Here is a 14,404-nt window from a genome sequence, read left to right on the forward strand (position 1 = left end):
CCTCGTCTCCAGCCCCAACCTCACCAGCTCTATTTCTAGTAACTGAAAAGTTTAAGAAAGAAACAAAAAGATGTGAAAAGGACAGTAGAAATCGCACCTACTTCTCTCAATTCTCCTGAACTGTAAAAACATCGTAGGACAGATTGCACCAAACAGTTTGACCCATCTGCAATGCTGAATTATCTTCCACAAGATGAGCAGGTAGGAAACCATTTAATTCTCTCCTCTATTTCTGCTGTTGGGACAGGACCTGTGAGGTGCAGATGCTAAGCCAGACCCTACTAGGGGTACATTACATACCCTGCAGGAGTTGTGTCGTACCACTGGACCCACTTAAAAAATGTGTTTTTGATGTATTCTGTAGTGTCCTGAGGACCTGAAAATATCCCCGGAGTGCCTGCTCTCAAGGACTCCACACCTATCTAGAAAAACTTACATGCTGCGTAACCAAGAGTAAGGATGATGTGTATAATGTCTATTCCTGAACAAAAGGAAAAACCAAACTTTTCCAGATTGAAATTTCTTCCCTAAATTAATTCTGCATTGATCTTGGTCCTAGTTACTTATTTGCGCGCACACACACACACACACACACACACATGGAAAATGGTAGTGAGAGCCTATGAAAACCCAGAGGAGGGGGAATCTGTAGGCCTATATGTTACTCTACTTTATTGGCATATATTTTTGTTCATTTTGTTAAACGCTTCATGTAATTTATGGAAAGAATATGTGTGCTTTGCTGCCAGGTAATGAGATTCCTTTCATAGTGTGACGTATAAAGTTGATCTAATCACCTAAGAGTCACATTGTGTCTTTTTATTTGAGTAATTGTGAATCTCAAAATTTATTTGTTGTGCCCCAGTTCTAGTTTCCATAGTTAGAAAAGATTCACATGCGTTTCCTACTTTTGTAAGGGGTATTTTGAGTTTGGGAACATAAAATGGGGCCGATCTTACAGACTAACATGGTTTTTTTGTTGTGTTGTTGTTGTTGTTGTTTTTTCAAAAATATGGGTTCTGACTGGCAACAAGGATAAACATTATGACCTGAACTTCCATATAGGAGAAATCTAATCCTGGCTGTAAACATCTGTTCCCTTTTATGTGCATTTGTGGCTCTTTAATATGAAGTTTTCTGCAACAGCTGTAGCTTTTCTAATATCCTAAATGGAATCTCTGTGGCCTTTAGAGTAATTACCTCAAAGTTTGAGTCATCTGACCTGAGGATTCTCTGATTAAATCTGTATGAATTATGGAAAACCAAATGACCGTTCCTAGGGGAGGATTCCATTGTGTCTTCTGGAAAGTACTTTCCCAGTCTTTGGGACCTCTCTTCAGTGTTCCAACAGTCAACTTGTTCGCATGTGCTTAAGTAATTATAAGATGTTGCTCACGAACCTGGTCACTGCCATGTTTTAATGCAGTGAAATTCTCAGTGGAGTTTCCACCATGGTCTTTGAACACACATTGTTTCGTTGTTTTGTTAACTGTGTTTCAGGCTAAACTTTAAAATAGATTAACATGCATCCCATCTAAAGGTTCTAAACATGCACTTATAAAAAATTTTAATGGTTCTAACTTATTATCAAGAGATTATCATTGTAGTTTCTAGTTTCAGAGTAATTATTTGAAGTTTCTATAGCTATGATGATTGTTTTTCATTTGGATGGTGATTGCCTAATGGAATAGACAGGAAAACTGGAGAAGTGGGAGCAGCCAGATAAGGAAAAGATTTGTTTCTCTCTTAGCAGCTCCCAGATCTCACTCACTTAATGGACTGAGAATCCCTGCCAATGAAACAAGAGAAACCCTCTGTGATAGCAAACTTAGATTCATCTGCACACAGGGGCAGAGAAGGCTAGTCTCAGCAAGAGGGAAAATTAATAGGCAGGTGCCCAGTAAAAGAAAGACAAAACTATATAGCAATGGAAAGCAGACTACTTGAACAAAGAAGCTAATTTTGCAAGACTTCAACTACAAGAAAATATTTCTGAGGACGTATTTCATATAACTAGACAAAGGCTGAGCAAGGGCCGCAGCAGATCCTAATTTATAAAGTCTCAGGAGTGAAGCAGCAGAGTCGTGCTCCAGATGAGTACACCCTGATTGGACTATCTGAGCACAGTACCTACTCCTCAGTGTTCCATTCTTTCTGTACATGCATAAATATAATGTTAATGAATTCTAATTTCTTTTTAAATTTTCACATAAAATATAAATAAGAGGTGATTGTTTTCTTCTCCAACTCCAGTATCCACTTTCTTTGGACCTCTGCTCCAGATCTTGGAATAGCCACAGACACATAGCACTTGGAAAGAGGAGGAAGTAAAGGAAGAGAAGTTTGGGGGGGAACAGTGTGGGGACCAAGAGATCATGAGAAAGAGCATTTAGCTGAGCAGCAGGAGAACAGAACAGGCACAAAGGGGAGAAGGATTCGCTCAGCGATTTCTATTTCCCACTGGGCTGTGAAGGAGAGGGAGGGAGATGCAGAGAGCTGCCGAGTTTAATTCAATTCTGCTCAAGGCAGTGAGCATTCATTAATGGGCCAGGCCCCACGCTACATGCTGGGGCACCAAGGTAAACAAGCCATGGTCCCAGCTATTATGGCACTCACACATCTAAAGCGTGAATTAATAATTACAGTACCTGGTAGCACATTCTAAATAGAAACACAGGAATCAGTTAACTTCCCTCCACCCTTATTTTCTCATTGGTTAAAATGACAGACACAATGCCTATTTCTTGGTATTCTTATGCAAGTGCTTATAACTGTGGGTATTGAGAGTCCAGTAAAGAGAAAAATGGTGGATACCATTGACACAATACAAGGAGGACATGGTACATTGTTGCCTTAACAGAAGAGACAGAGACAAATACTATAAATAATCAGGAGAGAGTTCCAAAGAGGGAGAACAATTTGCCCAAAGTCACACAGCTACTAAACCACAAAGCCAGACTCTGAACCATGACTAGTGAGCCCATTTTCTTACCCACTGTCCTATCCTGCCTCTCAGAAGCAAAACAGTTTTCATTTTCACCAGCAGTTTGGGGGAGGTAATGCTTTTAGTAGTAGAGAAACTGCATTGAATTGATTTTAGTAGTAATGAGTCCGCCATGTTACTTACCACTGGCTTTTGGGTAAGAAAATGGACGTAGACTCTGTGCCTAGTGTGTCATTTTCTCTTGACAAAGATACCAGATTATTAGGGGGACAATAAATATTAATTAGGACATTGTGCTAGGTACCCTGTTTCCCCAAAAAAATAAGGAAATTATACATGTATGTAAATGATTATATAATGAGGTAAAAAGTAGCAGGTGGAGGAAGGGAGATACATGGAAAGTATTATGGAAGTTTGGAGGGTGAGTGGATGCTTCCAGAAAGCTTAAACAATGAACTAGACCTTGAAGGTTGAGTGGGGATCAAACCTGTGTCTTCCTTATTATGTTATTTGGCTCATCAAGCTAAACAAGCCAGGTATGATGATGGTCAGGCCAGCATTAAAGGAAATGGCCACTTTACCAAAATGCCTCTCCCCGTGCCTTGCCCAGCAGCCAGGAATCCAGTTTCAGACATTCATTTCTTGGGCCAGGGCCCTATAGTTTCCAGGCATCTTCTTTAAAACACAACTTCTGCTGAGAGGGGTGACTCCTCCCATATTCTCAGCCTTAACCTGGTAGTGTGAAGTCATTTATAAAATTCCTTTCTTTGGAGATGTTCTTTGGAAATCCTGTTTAAAAGGAGACTTGGGTTTGGAGGATGGGTCAAAGGAAAGAGGCAATTTGGGTGCATGAATAAAGAGTTAAGGCTGGGTGAGTGCTTACAATGTGGCAGGCACCTTTGTTCCAAGACCTTTGTAGGTACTAACCTATTTAATCATCACAACAATAGTATGTTCTTATCTTACAGATGAGGAAACTGAAGTACAGAGAAGTGAAGTAACTTGCCCAAGGTCACAAAGAGATTTGTGAGTAGGTGGTCTGCCCACAGTGGGGACTGAGCACCCAGAGGACAACAGGAGAGTAGTAGCTAGTACTTGGGAGGGTGAAGAGAGGGAATAGGCAGGGAATCAAAAGGAAGTGGGAGGTCATCGACAACAACCTCATATTTTGTTTAGGACCAGGCGGTCATGGTAGTAGAGGTGGTGATGGTGGTGATGGTGGTGGTGGTGGTGGTGGTGATGGTGAGGGGAAGGTAGCTATAGCCACTAAACGTAGATTTTTGTATTAATAAAAGTAACATTGTTTTATTAATAGTATTTCCCCTTTGGATAGAAAGAGATATATATGGTCACATATATGATACAGATTAGTTACAGCTCTATCTACGCCTGAATAGCACTTAATTACTAAATACTTTCACTTACTTTATTTTACTTGATCCTTATTAAAATCCCATGAGCAGTATTATACTGTACTTTTTACAAATGAAAAAACTGGGGCTTAGAGGAATTGATTTTCCCAAGCTCAAACCCTTCAACCACTACATGGAAGAGCTGGGGCTTAGATTTTCCAACTCGCTCCTCTCTTCCCTTCACTAAAACAGAGCCTCCTCTAGGGCTATATCCATATCCAGCCCATTACGTTTTTCATTTTCAATTATCTTCATTGAGAAATGTAACCGTGATATGTTCTTTCAAAGGGGAAATCAACCTTCATGTAAAAGGGGAAAAGGCCCTGAATCCTGGTAACTGCTCTTGGTCCATCCGGAGGTGGTTATATAAGGGCTGGGAATGGGGCACTCCAGGTATAGGGAAGAGCTTCTGCAAAGACACTGTGCTGGGAGTAAGCCTTACAAGTTAGAAGACACCCATGTTGCCAGAGAACAGAGAGCAAGGGCAGAACCATGGAGGGTGCCTCAGCTGGACAGGAAGGGTAAGTCCTGTGGGCCTTAGGACTTTATTCCAACATTGATGGGAAGTCATCAGAAGATTAGCAGCAGAGAAATATGCTCTGAAGTATATTTTTAAAAGCTCACTCTGGCTGCTCTGCGGACAATGGATTACAGGTGGCTGAGAGTGAAAGCATGGAGACCAGTTGCAACACAAATGAAAAATTTGAATAAGACAATAACTGAAAACTTCGAATGAGACAATAAATATAGTTAATAAAGAACTTCCAAAGTACTAATCAAGTGACAGCTATTAATAGGCCAATGGCTACTCATTGAATTAAGTCAAATAATGAGAACATATCTGTTAACAGTACAAAAGATATGAAAGAGCAGATGAAGAGCTTCTCTGAATTTTTAAGTTTCTTTTCAATCAAGCAGTATATACCACTACGTACTTCCTGGGATGGTCAACAAAAATGAGTAGGTGTCTAGCTCAGTACCTGGCCCATAGTAAATGCTCCTCCAAATAGTAGTCTCCTGTTCTACATGACTCCACAAATAAAAATCAGTTAATATGGACATAGTCTGAGATTTCAACAAGGCTAAAACGTATGCGCTAAAGTAAAATATTAAAATGGAAATTAGAGACATCATATTTAATAGCCTGATGCTATGCAGCGATAATTCTACATACTCCGGCAGTTTGCAAAGCGTTTTATACACACATCCCCCTAATACAGAATATGGTTTGGGGTCTCAATACCTAATATTGATGGCCTTTTAATGCAAATTGAACCCTCTTATAATGAGTACCATGAAATCCCTGCCTACTCAGCTGACCCTCTCTGACCCCTTTGTCATAATCCTACTTCCTTTGCCTTGGCGCTTTTCTAAGGTATCAGTTGGCTTTTGTGTCCTGAAATACTTGAATATTTTGATATAATTTACCTTTTTTGATGGACAGATTTATTTTCTATCATCTTTAATGAAATTTCCAGAGATAGGCTGTAGGTAGTTATGTTAATGAGATTTTCATTTGTTTCTCTTTTGCAAAAGAACCCTTTGGATCACTGCTATGTCATTCAAAGCCACTAGACTTATGGTTAGTTAATGTAAACTCAATCATTCCCATCTAAACTCCCTGGAGACAAACAGGCTAATGTGTATCTAGTTATTTTAGTAGTAGTTCACTTATCCCTATCTAGTTATTTTCTTTGATTCTACGTATTTATTAATTTCTGTCATAACTGATTAATGAAATGGGTTAATTGTCTTGATGTCTAGAATATGATGTATTAAAAAGCCAGATGTTATCTGGGATCCATTAAAGAGCAAAGGATTTATACTTCATGTGACTAACAAGATAGATCATTTATAGAATCCCCTTTTTAAAAACTGTATTTCTACTGAGCACATTATAGCCTAGATAATGCTCAAAACAGGCATTTTAAGTGAGCATTTATTTACATCCGTACCTGCAATCTACAAGATAACATCCAACTAACAGCTGTCTTTTAGAGCTTTACACAGTAGATCCCAAAACAATTGATGGATTTTTAAATATAATACATATTTACTCCAAGACTGTGTAAAATGTTAGAGTCTGAGAAGGAGATTGCACCCTATCCAAAACCTGCTGATAATTTGTTTTCTTACGTTAGATTTTCTTAACCCTGTGGATCTCAAACTCTGTTAGATATCAGAATTATCTGGAGAACTTTGTAAATATACAAATGCCCAGGCCCCATCCTACTTCAATAAGCCTAGTCTTCTTCTGTGTTCTTTAATAGTACAGGGGATTCTGATACTCACGAAAGTTAGAGAATCACTGCCTTAGCTTTTTGAGATTTTAGTCCCTCTAAAATATATATCTCATTGGTTTGCATTTCAGGGGAACCAAAGAATATAAGCATTAGACATAGACATAACAGGAAATTCCTCAAAATCATTATCACCAAGCAAACCTATGTGAATCCCAACGACAACATTCCCCAGTAGGCAGATTTTAAGGAGACTGGTATAGTAGGTATCTATAGGATATTGTATGTGCCTCCTCTCCATTTGGGGGAGGATGAGAATCAAGAATCTGCCTTAAGTAAATCCCTTTTGAGTTTTCCCATGACCCAACCAGGACTTCTCAGTCTCCAGATTTCCCAGTAGTGCCCCCAACCAATAAAACTCCCAATGAAGCAACTGAATATCATTATCATGAATGTAATTACAGACAAAAATTATGAGCTTGTAAATGCCTCCCATGAATGAAACCTTTTTCCCAAACCATCTCAGCTTCTTTTCTTAGGAAAATGGAAGGCAATCCTATCCCCTGCCTCACCCCAAACATAACCTCCCTTACTTAGAAAAAACCTAGCTCCTGCTGGCCCAGGGGAAATGCTGAGCAAGCTTTAATAGGCTGTGCTCTAAGGAGGAATGGCCCCTTGGGTGGGGTCCCTTTCAGCATCGCTCATCCAAGATTCTTCACTAGCTCCCTTCACTAGGGAGCGGTGACTACCACGTTTGGCTGTGTTTCTTAATCTCTGTTCAGGCAGAGGAATTAATACCAAATACATTTTTAAGAATTTCTTCAGAAAAGTAAAATGTTAGAGGCTTTACAAAATAGTTTGATAACTTTAACATTGCTTGAAATGGTGCTTTATAGGATACAATTTGCTGAGGACTTAGAGTCCCTGAAAATAAAGGAGACATCACAGAAACATGCATGGGTGAGAAGGCTTTTCATGTCTGTAGAGGTAAAATGAATCTCTTTAGGCCCAGAATTAACTCTTGCATTCGGTAACTTTATATTCAACTTATGAAAACCTCAAACCCTCATGGATAATAGGTACTTGAATGAATTCTACGTAGATATGTCTAGTCTGAAATGCAATACTGTCTCCCAAGATCTTAATCTGTTGTTTTCTTTTAATGGATAGTGAGAATAAGTGCCTGTAATTGCACCTGTAGCTGGCATGGTTGAGTCCAGACCTTTTTTGATTCACCATGCATTGAAAAATGCCAAATAAACTCTTAGGCAAAAGAACCCATGTTTTTAAACTGACCTCATACAATGCCTAGCTAGCACAGCTCTTTGCATAGAGTGAATTTTTAGGGCTCTTCTCTGAATAAGATCAAATGTTACATCCAAAAGCTATCACATTATACAGTTTTTTAAAAGGGATTATTGCTTACTGGCCAAGTTAGAATATTTAAAGCCACAGCATTTCCATTTACTGTGACAAAGAAATCATGTGTTACAACTTTATTGTTGTAGTTGTTCAGTCTTCTCCTGGAATAGAAATGGTTGTATGGGTACCAGAATTTTCACATAGTAACCTGAAGACCCAGAAGGGTAAATGTAACTTTTAAAAGTGACTGAGAGTAGATTACACTTTTAGAGAAACCACACTAACCAACATCAGCTGAAGACATCTGATAGCTTTAGAGAAGGTGCTTATGGAAACCTAAACTGTTTTTAACCCTGTGTTAAACAATTTAAAATTCATTTTAAACATTTGAAAGACAGCATAACATTCCCAGTACGATGCACAGATCAGGATGGACTTCCCTACCTAATATGGATATCTGTGATTCTTTGGTAAATTCAGCTTTAAAATTCACTTATAAATTATAGTCTTTCAATCAGTGTATATGATCACTTTAAAAGTAGAACTCAATATTATATTTTTTCTCATTTTACAGTAGTCTAAGAATGTCTGGAAATATGGATGACCAGATGGATTGTGTTTTTTAACATGGATGTATATACAAATACAAAAATACAAAATGTATCAGCTTGCTCATTTTTGCTTTATATCCATGTACAGTAAAGATATTCAAGGAGGTAAAATTTGCCACCAAGGAAGGTTATATATTTCCTATTTTTCTAAAGGGCAGACCTTCAAGTCCCTATAAATTGAATGGAAAAATAGCATTAGATATATATATATATATATATATATATATATATATATATATATATATATATATATATATATCTGCCTGTACCTCAACCAAAGAGAGTTGGGACTTATCAGTCTATCATGAGAGCTCTTAATTCACCCCACAACTAAAGCATTATCTGCTTTCCGTCATCGGATCTCATTGCCAATTTGAGACTACATTGAAACCATTTACAAAATTTCTATTTGAAGACCCAGCCTCCTTTTTCAAGGCCATCAGGGGTAGAAGGTGGTAAAGAGAACAGAGTTGTCACTCTCAGTGTAGCCATGTGAACATGTCCCACTTAAGTAACAGGGTGCCCCTCAGGTCAGCCTGTGATAAAACCCAAGTCAAACAAGGCTGAATCCTAGATGTTTGATGTCCTAAGGATCTGAAAAGTGTTTACAGCCAGCCCTGTCCCTCAAGACCTCAAATGGTCATCTAAGCAGTAACATAAATTGGTGTACACTTGCTCTTGGGCCATTGCTGTGGAAGCAGGACTGGAGAAAGTACAGCCTTCCCGTGGAAGAAGTGATGTCTTTCTAGGCACTAAAAATCAGGGGGAATGTGTTGATTACTCTGCCAGGCAATCTGACTGTGGTGGCTCTGTGCCCAAGGCTGACAAATTCTGCACCTTATCACTGCATTGAAGTGGAGATGCATGTGAAGACTGTCAGCCCCCCCAAAATTGAGAAACAACTTGCCTTCCAAAGCCGCATCTCAACAAGACCTTGACAATGCCAACAGCTCATCAGCTCCTGTTTTTCAACCCTCCAGAAAATGGCCTTCCAGCCTGGGACAAACCGAAGCACTGTCCAGACCGAGAACACGACTGGAAGCTAGTAGGAATGTCTGAAGCCTGCCTACATAGGAAGAGCCATTCGGAGAGGCGCAGCACATTGAAAAATGAACAGTCATCACCACATCTCATCCAGGCCACTTGGACTAGCTCAATATTCCACCTGGACCATGACGATGTGAGCGATCAGAGTGTCCCAAGTGCCCAGACCTTCCAAACAGAAGAGAAGAAATGTAAAGGTAACCTGACTTTTTAGAGACCGTATCATGTGTTTCAACCAGCAAAAATAATTCTCTGTTGTAGCTGTGTGCTCAGTCTTCATTTATTCCAACGTATAGTGGCCATGTGTTTACCCAACTGCTCTGTTAGAAAGTTTCTTTATTCCTAAATTTTCTCTTAAACATAAATAAGTGGGTTCCAGAGCAAAGCAGGTAATTTCAGTTTCATGTTGTGTTAGGTCACTTGGGGAGGAGACAGTTTTTTTCTGCAATTAGCAGAAGAGTTGTTAGTCTGGGTTTTAATTCTACTTTTGAATCTGAGTAGAGACAGACATTGCTATCATTATATAACTACTTGCTTTGAAGAGTGTGTGTGTGTGTGGGGGGGGGTGCACTTATGTTTCCTTTCCCAACTGTGCGTAGTGCTAATGGGATCTCAAAGTCTGCCTTTAACCTAAATAGTCAATTCATGTACCAAAGAGAGGTTTTTAAGTTGTTGTTGTTGTTTTAACTCATTAAATCCTTGTGTCATCATCCTGAAAGGCAAGATTATGGTTTTATGAGGTTGTCACCTCATAAAAAATATGCTAAACTGGCCTAAGTTCCTGATGGCATTAGATTTAACTGGTCTTTACCTCAGGTCGCCTCTACCCTGACAGATGTCTTTGTGCTGATCGCTTTATTGTCTTAGGGCTTCCAAAAACCTTTGCTTCTTAAGTTAGTCTTTAAATGTCCAAGAAATCAATTTGTGTCTTTAAATGTCCAAGTTCATATAACTCACCATTCTTTTTCAATTTAGCATTTTAAAGGGGCGGGGGGGGGGGGCTTTTGCTTTTTTCTTTAAGGATTTTGACTCATGATAAAACTTTAAATTGTGTATTTGAAAATCTGGCAATCACATAACCAAGGTATAGTAAAGAATGTTTGTAAAGACTCCTATATATGACGGACTTTTGCAAACTGTTCTAACTTGAACATAAGCATATAATTATATGTATCCCTCTCAAAAAAAAACCTGCTAGTTCTTTAGCTTTTCTGAAAACACTTCAAAAGATCCTTGGAACTACCAGTTGACCTGGGAAGTTGAGTATGCAGATTATTTTAGATGAAAATAGGATTATCTAAAAAAATAATAATAAAATAGTGGTATATACTCTGGAATGCAGTCAAAACTACACATGTTCTCTTTGGGAAGATGTGTGTTTGTCTCTCATCTTTATTATTTAGGAGATTGGAGAAATTGGAAGGGATATTTATAAAAAGAGCAAAATACGTTTTTTCAAAGGAGTCAGGATACAGGAGGAGTGTGTCTGTATGTGCATGTTCACATTTGTTTGAAATACAACTGAGATTTAGTCAGAATTTGTAACCAGATTGTATCTTCAAATTTTATAGCTGGCATCAAAATCATGTCAGTCCTTGGTTTACCGTGAAATGTCAACAGGAAATACAGTGTCCTTATAATCTGAGGCCCTCACAAACTAATTTGATTTATTCACAAATGATACCCATACTCATTCATTAATTCATTTAATCATAGGGACCCTCTTTGTGTCAATCATTTATGAGAAATATTGGCTTTGAGTATCTAGAGTTCCCTGCACTGTACACTTTTCAGTTTGTTGGTACACCTTAAGCAAAAGGAAAGAGTCTTGAGTCGGATCCAAAACCCTAAGTATAATATAGTGGTTAAGACCACAAATTTTTGAGTCTGACATATTTTGGCTAGAATCCTAACCCTCCCAAATTTATGTCCTTGATCAAACTTATGTGATTGTTGAGAAAATTAAATAAGGTAATGTTTTTAAGCATTTAGCATAGTACTTCACGTATAGTGTTCTCGAAATAGCAACTATCATTATTATTGTGATCATGATTATTAGCTGTGCATCATTAAATTACATTAATTCCTTGGGCTTTGCTGTGCGCCTGGTAAGTAAGGAAGGGAGAAGGGGAGCAGGACAGATGAGTGTGGGATGGGACATGATATTTTAGGAAGGTTAGAGTTGATAATCTATTTTGCATTCATTCAGCTCTCTTCTGCTGAAAGTCAGAGAATTATGTAATAAGAAAATATAATTAAATTATTTAAATTCTTCCTCAAGATTCTAGTATTAGAAGGAGAGCAACTAACGTAAACTCTCCTGTAGTTTTTAGAGTACCAAGGCTTCCCCTTGGCATGGATGTGAGCCAATGCCTTGGTTCAACATGAAAATGCCCTCAGGAAATCTACGTTGTCATGGCCCAAGAACCTTATGAACTGAATTTCACTCATTAGCAACGGACACCTGTTTTTAATGAGTCCAGGAAACCAGTGCAATTAGTCATTCTGTTCTTTTTGGAGTTGGTTCTTCTCCATCAGCTCAGCTCGCCAGCGACCTCTCTATAAGTCACTGTGAGGAGAGTTCTATTTTGATGGCCATCGATGCTGGGCATTTATTTCCAGGATATCTCTGTCTAGCCCCCAAGCTTGCTTGATACACAGTCCTGGGCTATCATTCATTGCATTCATCCCATCCATGTTTATTGAGTGCCTACTATGTACAGGACATTGTCCTTGACGTCCGAGCATGAAGAAATAGCCTCAGGGCTAAAAGGACATCCAAGTAGTCCCATTTCAAGGACCCCAAATGGAATTGATAAGAACTAAGTGGCCTTTGGGGATACAAAAAGTTAAGGAACTGCAGTGTAGGAGCCAAAAAACAAATTGCTTGAAATAGTGTAATAAAGCCGTCTCCCAAATCAATAATCCGGCCAGTCGAGACCAGTGCACCTGTAAGTGTGGTTTGTAGACAGGTCTCCGTATGCAAACTATTACTTTTCCCTCACTCTATTGATTCAAATACAGAAATTAAGAGTAAGCGTTAGAAACTTTTGTAGCAATTTGACATTGCCACTGACATTCAAATGCATGATCAGTGGATTTCCCTCACTGAACAGGGTATAGGCCAGTTGTGTATTGTTAAACTTGCCTGTCAGTCATGCACGGCCAGAGCTACGTAAAAGTCTTGTAGAACCATGTATTGAGCCATAATGGACCAGGTATTTTTTCAAATGGTCCTTGTCGTGCAGGGCATCCAGTGGGGTCTCTGCTCCCGCTCCCCACATAAGAACGCAGGACACGGTGAGGCCAAAAAGGAACACCCACGGAGCCATAGATATGGGAGTCATACTACTATATTCTCACTGGCGGCTGGGTTGGAGACACAGGAAGCAGGAGCCACACTGTTCGCAACCCTCACTGCACCGCTTGCAGGCTCAGCCACCATCTTCTTGTTAGCCCCCATTTTCTGCTAGCATAGCCACAGCAGTTATATTAGTGGCCAATGGCTCACTGGTTACAGCTGACGGCCAACTAGCCACAGCTGATGGCCATCCAATCACAGTTGATGGCCATTTACTACCTGAGCCAACACCTTTCTATGTGAGGCTGAGAGCCTGGAAACTGCACTTTGGGGGTCTGTCCCCACAGTTCTTCACTTCAAATAATTTGAGACTCACTGTGTTATACTTTATAGTATCCTTAATGTTCACCTTTAGGCTTATTTTTGGTGTGTATCTAATATTTTGGTTTTCATTTTGGTCCAAATGCTGCTTTCATTTTTATCTGCATATACTTATGTTCCTCTCTGCTACCGTCATTCTAAGGAAATTCATTGGTAACACATTTCACTAGAATGAGAGCTCTGGAGACATTACATTCTGCTGCAGAGCCCACAATTCAAGTCTGCTTTAGTCCCAGAGGCTATTTCCATCCAGAAGCAAGTGACTCCATTCCCTTCCACGAGCCACTCTCTGCCTCCACACTACACCTCCCTGGAGTTTTTGTGTCAATTTGAACTGATTGCTCGGCCTCCAGGACCACATCCTCCTCCTTCCCACCTGCTCTGTTCCCAGAGGTAATGTATTTGGTGGAGATCACAACTAGTGGTATTAGCAGCACCTGGAGCTTGTTAGCAATGCAAAATCTCAGGCCCCACCCCAGACTACCAAATTGGAAGCTTTGGAAAAGGGCCCAAGAACCTGTGTTTATCCCTCTGGGTGAGTCTTAAAAGCTGCGTGTCAGGAAGTGCCTGAGAAGACTGTACTCTTAAGCTCTTAGTATAGGAAAGGGTCTGCCACCTAGTGGACACCCAGAGAATGTACATTTTTCTTCCAGTCTTGGACTCACCGGAGGAGCTACCTGAATCTATCCGTTCTTGATTGGGCCTTCTTTTAGTCCTGTCTTATTATCTTAATTACAAACTGGATGTTTTGCTTAATCACTCTGCCTGGTAACAACTTGATCCCTTCTGAGAGTCCCACTCTATTTGACTGGGGCCCTGATCCTCCTCTAAGTTATTACTCTATACAAGCCTTCTCCACTCAGCCCTCTCATGCCCTCCTGAACTCTCTGGAAACTACAGGGTCTCACGAGTCCCGCACGGATAGATCCTAGAAGATGCATGCACCCCTGTAGCTGAATCTAGCCAACCCTGCTGAACCCCGATAGTCAGACCTCTGTACTTTGATGTTTGACCTTGGTGTCAATCAGGGACCTTCCTGAAACACTAGAACCTGGTAGGAGAAACAAGGCAAGACTGAGCCAGCTCCCAGTTTGTATTGGAACAAGGAT

At 39.7% G+C, this 14,404-nt stretch overlaps 1 protein-coding gene across 27 annotated transcripts in view; it reads left to right on the forward strand.

Annotated features, from left to right (window-relative positions):
- The window catches only part of THRB (thyroid hormone receptor beta), a 349,913-nt gene that overhangs the window by 269,921 nt on the left and 65,588 nt on the right, over nucleotides 1-14,404 (forward strand). For 19 of the 27 annotated variants that reach the window (XM_074312762.2, XM_074312779.2, XM_019745237.3 and 16 more), the window contains one exon: nucleotides 9,550-9,810. The exons of 5 other annotated variants lie outside the window; for them this stretch is intronic. In XM_074312762.2, coding sequence (XP_074168863.1) covers nucleotides 9,550-9,810 — 261 coding nt within the window. Of the gene's footprint in view, nucleotides 1-3,912; nucleotides 3,971-9,549; nucleotides 9,811-14,404 lie in introns of all 27 variants that reach the window. 3 more of the 27 variants (XM_074312764.2, XM_074312763.2, XM_074312766.2) reach the window with 1 other exon arrangement.

Source organism: Rhinolophus sinicus, chromosome 5 (assembly GCF_057876585.1).
Source record: "Rhinolophus sinicus isolate RSI-liver-muscle chromosome 5, RSI-T2T, whole genome shotgun sequence".
Lineage (NCBI taxonomy): Eukaryota > Metazoa > Chordata > Mammalia > Chiroptera > Rhinolophidae > Rhinolophus > Rhinolophus sinicus.